The sequence below is a fragment of the Pezoporus occidentalis genome, unplaced genomic scaffold, assembly GCF_034315485.1.
Source record: "Pezoporus occidentalis ecotype Australia unplaced genomic scaffold, CSIRO_AGI_Poc_V1 ctg3, whole genome shotgun sequence".
Classification (NCBI taxonomy): Eukaryota; Metazoa; Chordata; class Aves; order Psittaciformes; family Psittacidae; genus Pezoporus; species Pezoporus occidentalis.
Genome location: NW_026914940.1, coordinates 12,320,036 through 12,326,035, shown reverse-complemented (window position 1 = coordinate 12,326,035; position 6,000 = coordinate 12,320,036). Strand labels below are relative to the sequence as shown.

Genomic DNA, 6,000 nt, shown 5'->3' with positions numbered 1-6,000 from the left:
TGCAAGCTACTCTCTTCTTGACTGGTACAAGTGTTGGTCCTTGCAAACAGCTGGCAATAGCATAATGAAAGGGTTTCCCAGATTCCTAGATCTCGAAACCTTTGTCATAGGAAAAAGAACACGGCTTTTTCTTTAAAGCTCGAACACTTCTGCAGTTTCAAAAGTGTGCTGCACCCTGTGAATTTGGACGGGACTGCAGTAGGACCTGGGAGTCCTACTCAGTAATAGAAGGTCCTGTGCTAAAAATCACAGCCACCTCCCTCAGACATACTGCCTTCCCCTTCTCTAGAAGGGGCTCCAATATACACGAAGAAAAGGGTGCACCTCTGTTTCACCTCTGCTTGTTGTTTCTTAACTTCAGTCATTCAGTGATTTCACTTGTAACTTTATACAGATGATCAGGAACATTACAATGAATATTGTAATGAAATTCACCTCTTAAATTCTCAGGACTTACAAACTTTGCAAATAGTGGCCTTAATTGTAAATTCAACAGGGTATACCATAGGGTGACTCATTTCTATATGAATATAGATTCTGCAGTTCCACATCCCCATTGCAGTGTCTATGCATATGAGAAAAAATGTGCATATGTACTATGATGCTTTTAATCAAGGTTTATACCAAGCCAGACAAGTGCTGGAACACTTTAATATAAATATTTCTCCCATGAATCATTAATCCACACATCGCAATACCTGGCACTGGGGGATGCTTGCGTTCCAACCCGCGCGGTGGAGTAGGCACCTTCTAAATCATTTAAAACAAAGTGAACCCGGAACTCCAGGGAGAGGAAAATGAGTTAAAAGGTAGCAAAACCGGAGGCAAGAGGACACAGAAGAGCACAGCACCTGCACGGTACCCCCACCCTCCCGCGGAGGTCGGGCTCGGGGGCGGGGGGTTGGATCGCAGGCACAGCACGGGCTGCTTTTTCTTCCCCCCTTCTTTCCACCTTCTGCTCTATAATTGCCCGCCTCCTTTCGCTCCGCTTTCTCCTTATCGGATGCGGCGCAGCGAGGGGAAGAGCTGCCGGAGGGGAGGGAAGCAGCTCTCCCGCAGCCGGCTCCCCAACCACAGCCCCGCGTGAAAGCCCCGCGGAGGCCGCGCAGGTGGGTGTGAGCTCCTCTTCGCCTCCCCGGGGCTGGAGAGGGATCAGCGGCACCACCGGGACCGGGATCGGGATAGGGACCGGGATCAGGAGTGCTACCCTACCCACCTGCCGGCAAACCCCGCGGCAGCCGGAGCAGAGCCCCGGAGGGAAAGCGGGGTGCGGGAGGATGGATGGAGGATGGACAAAGTGTAGATGGGGCGGTCAGCGGGAGACCTTTATAAACGCCTGCAAAGCTTTACCTTTAACAATAACAACAATGAAATGGTAACCAGCCGCACCTTAGACTGGAGGGTCTGGCTGCTACCCGTGCTGAGCCCCGGCTCCTCAAGGTTGTTGGGTGCCGGTTTAGCGGGGAATACCCGGGCAGGCGAGACCCCCCACCACGACGGTCCCATGGGACGCGTCGCTCGCCTCGCCTTTGCTGTCCCTTTCCTAACTGGGAGGGGGGAACCGCTCTCTTTCAGGCGGGGAACCGGGGACGCTGCTGGCGGGGGGCGCCTCGAAGAGCAGTCGGGCCCGGGGGTCAGGAGCGGCGCTCCTCTTGTGGGTTGCGGTTCCCTGGAGCAGGCTGGAGCCGCGCTGCGGGGCTGTGGAAGGGGAGAATGAAACGCGCCCATCGGGACCGCGTCCCCGCCTCTCCTTCCTCCATCGCCTTCTCCCCCTTTCCGTGACGGGGCGGCCGCGGCGGCTGTGCGGGGCAGGTCTCACGGGGGGCACCCGGGCTAAACCGAGGCCCCGCAGCCGACGCCAGGCTGGGCGGTGCGGAGCTGGGGGAGGTGTGCCGAGTGTCTCCCGGGCTGGGAGGCGCCCGAGGCCTGGGGGAAGGTGCCCTGTTGCAGCGCAGGCGTCTTGGAGCCCACCCGCGAGAAGCACACAGGGAGCGGGACTCCCCTCATGGGCAGTGCTCTTGGCCTCGGACTTTTGGGCTCTGCTGCCAGGGCTGTTGTGTGAGAGAACTGGTTTACCAAGGAGGCAATAAAAGGAGAAATACACCAAAAGCTGGAGGATATAGGGTATTTCTTGTCATTCCAGATGATGTCAGCAGCAAGGTGGCTGCAGGTTGGTGATTGCCTTGCCTAGGTCAGTGAACCCTGAAGCATGGGTCAGTGCAGAGGCAAACTTGTGCCTAGTTTATCCCAGTTGTGTGTATCCCAATAAATCTCTGTGCAATGGCTTTTCTCTAAAACCAGAAGTAGGTGTTTCTACGCAGGATTACATATGTTATAGATCTTATAGCTCTTACATGGGAGTAGGGCTTATCTCAAAGTGAGAGGTTTTATTTTTTAAAATCGGGCTTATTTTAAAGTGGGAGGTTAGCCACCACTGTGAGTGAGCATTTTATATCTTGGTTATTACTTGGAAAGTGACCACATTGAAGACTGAATTATATGATGTTCCTTAAAAAGGCTGCATTTGCTTGCTCTAGGTTGTATTTCTGTGTGAGGGGAGAAGTATCAATACCCAATGTGAGATACAAAAGGGGTGGGTTTCAGATGGTTTAAGACATACTTCATTTTTCCTGTTGCCTGTCACTAGCCATCTGGCTGCTGACTGTGCTGGCTTGTCTGGGTCCAGTCCTTGGGTGTTCATGTAGCAGTTTTGTGTTTATGCCATGCAAACCCAATACATGTAGGAAGCCTGGGAACTTTGCTGGGGTTTCCACATCTGGACTATGTGTCCTAAGAACTGAGCATAGCAACACCTAAGTTTCTGGTGCACATCTTTGTTACTGGATCTAGTTATTTGCCTCTGACTTGAGAGATTTGTACTGTAAGAGGTGGATTAAAAAAAATATATGTAGTGTGAAATTCATTGGTGATTTGGCTAAAAAATAACTAACTTCCCATGGGGATGGTATTCACAATGATTAAGCCTCTTATGTATTCCCAGGTGGCACATCAAGCATTCATGACTGGGATTTGCAACAGCAGAGCTACCAAATCCTGGGAATAGCTATCACAATTTGTAAATACTTAAAGAGAGGAGATGTAGGTCTTCTCCTCTTATTTGTTTAATAATGATTGAGGCACTTCAGTCTGCCTTTTGTACTAGACAGTGGTTAAAACACTAACTTTGTGCCTTCCTCAGAAGACAATGAGAACATGGAAGGCAAATTCAATGATGGTATGTTGGGAGTATTAGAGAAAATAGCACAGGAGGTAAATGGGAGGGACCTGCAACACAGAAATACATAACCCAAAATTTACCAAACTTTCAAATGCTGAGTTCTTGCTGACAGAAAGAAATCTACTATTATCTAAATTTAATTTTGTGAAATACTAACAGGAGAGGGCAGCAAAAATTCTTCCTGGTCCAGAAAATCAGCTAAAACTAATGCAGAAGGAAAGTTCAGAGGTAGATAAATGTTTATAAGTGCAATGTTATGAACACATTTGGGATATCTTGAGAGATGCTTCTATAAATGTTAAATAATTGTCCTGGAAATTGTTAAAGGCCAAGTTCAGATAATGAAATTTGTACTGTTCTTAGCCTAGCTTCTGTGGACAGACAGGTTACCTCTTCTGGAACCTGTTCTTTGGCACGAGAATTGCTTCCTGTAATCCAGCTAATTCACCTAGGACTGCTCTGACTGTTCATATAGTGCTCCACTCTGAAGTGTTGGTGTTCCTAACTGATTAAGTTAGAGTAAATATTTTTACCTTGGTATTGCCTACAAACAGAATTCATGCTTACTCAGTTGATACCCTGAATGCCTTCTGAGCTGCTTGTGCAGCTGTAAGAGCCAGGTAGTATAACAGAGAGCATGGAATAAGTTGAAAAATATAGAAAAAGGAAAACCAGTATGCTGGAGAGAGCAGTGAGGACTTATATTTCTTCAGAACAAAGTTTTACCTTTTTTGACAAGTCATATGCAAAATCGCACAGCTAAACTCATCAATGACTTTCACTGGGTTTTTGAGTACACCTATTTGTTATTATATTGTTCTATAACAGGCTTGCAGGGTAGTTCTCATCTGATTCCATTTATGTATGTATGTATTTATTTATTTAATTACAGAATCCTGAAATACATAATTTAGCATCCCATTCTGGATGCTTTCTGGATATAAAGTAGAAGACCATTTTAGTCCTACTTTGCTATCGAGAGCTTTAGAGTTATTTTCCACAGGTATCTTGAGAAGGTGCTTACAACACTGGATGGTATAGAGATACCCATTTAATCTTGTTATTCATAGCATACTCTACTCCAGTACTATACTTCTAGTACGGATGTATGCTTAACAAAGAATTCCAATTTTCTCTTTACATGGGCTGAATTTTCAGAACTATTGAGTAGCCCAAATGGGGTTCTTTCAGGTAAAATATGCCTTGGTTATAAATCTGCTGTCAGGTTGAAATCTTGGTTGTGTTAATGTCTCTAGCAAATTCCTGGTTTGTTTTTTTTTTTTTTTTAATGGAATCCAGATTTTGCCCATAATTTTCATGGAAGTGGATGCCTCATCTTTGCAGGTTTATTAAGTCTTGTTCTGTGTGTTTTCAGACCTGCTGACACTGTGTGTACTCAGGAGAGGAAGATGTTTTGTCGGTATGAGACACAGAGCTGTTTCCTCTTGGCTTTTTTAGCTGTTGCAGCTTTCTTCATCAGTGATGCTCAGGGCCAAGGTAAGTTGCAAAAAAGAAGCTTTTCATTCTGATGTGCAGAAATAAACTTTCTTATTCCAAACACAAGTGTTACTTCCCTCTTAGGAGGTTGTGGATCCACACTTACTACTGAAGTGAAGCAGGAGTTTTGGTGCTGATCTTCGGGTGTGGAAGGAGTAGAATTATTTGTTCATGTGTGCTCTTTGAACCTAGTGTCTCAAATAGCATTAGTCTTTTTGCAAGTTGAGCTCTCTCTCTCTCTCTCTCTGTATATACATATATATATATAACTCATTTACTTGAAGCACTGATCACTGAAATTGCTGTGACTGTTCTCTACATAATCAAGGCTAAAGGACCATCTATGATATTAAATTTATATGCAATTTATATATTTTTTCTTTGTTGGAACAGTAGCTGTTGTAACACATCATTCAGTATTGCACAGGACTCTTAAATGTCACAGACTACTTCTTCAGCTTTCTTTTTTAAATCTCCTTTGTGGGTATTAAAAGATAACTGCTGAGATTGTTAGGCTTAAATACTTGTTGGATCGCATTGACAGTGACTTGACTTTTAGAGAAAATATATCCTATTACTTTGGGAAGGAGGGAGAAAGAATGCCAATGAGATTTTATGATTTCTAAAGAAAGATGTTTCTCTCAACTTTATATTTATGTAATCCCTTTGATATGAGACTGCGTAGGCATAACTGGGACCAGAATTTGATCCTGGGGCTCTTCTAAAGAGTCTTGTATAATGCATTATTCATGAGCACATTCAAAGACTAGTTGCGACCTGAGGCTTTCCATGTTCTGGCAAATGCAAGTAGCAGCGCTGTCCAGCCTGCGTGGCACTCACGTGCTGTGGAAGCATACATACCATCTTGGATGTTTGGGAATCTGGGAGTTTTATAGGCCTCTCACAGAACTTAGGAACATGTGTAAGCAGTAATATTTAATGTGGGCAATGTGAGGTGAATGAAGAAATAAACGTTCCTGATGTTCAGCACATCAGCTCTGGTCAGAAAAGAGGTTCAGACTGTGACTTAATGAGCCAATAAAGCAAAGCATATGGTTAGTCCTCTCTCTGTGTTTTTCAGTCCTAATACATATGGTTAAGATTTGCAGAACGGTACTGGGGATTGAGATGCATCTCTAGAAAGTTTTGCAAAATTCCTTGGGCTTGGAAAACCATACTCTTCCCCTGACTTTTATTTATTTATTTTAACTTCGATTTAATCAGCCATCTGTAAAGGAGAAAGCTCTCAACTATTAATACAGTGA

At 44.8% G+C, this 6,000-nt stretch overlaps 1 protein-coding gene across 4 annotated transcripts in view; it reads left to right on the top strand.

Annotated features, from left to right (window-relative positions):
- The first annotated feature begins 734 nt into the window (after positions 1–734).
- Positions 735–6,000, top strand: part of COL14A1 (collagen type XIV alpha 1 chain) — a 116,066-nt gene continuing 110,800 nt past the window's right edge. Inside the window, exons 1-2 of one of the 4 annotated variants that reach the window (XM_062627100.1) lie at positions 735–858; positions 4,614–4,735. In XM_062627100.1, coding sequence (XP_062483084.1) covers positions 4,648–4,735 — 88 coding nt within the window. In that variant the 5' untranslated portion in view covers positions 735–858; positions 4,614–4,647. Of the gene's footprint in view, positions 859–908; positions 1,110–4,613; positions 4,736–6,000 lie in introns of those variants that run through there. The other 3 variants (XM_062627102.1, XM_062627099.1, XM_062627101.1) reach the window with 3 other exon arrangements.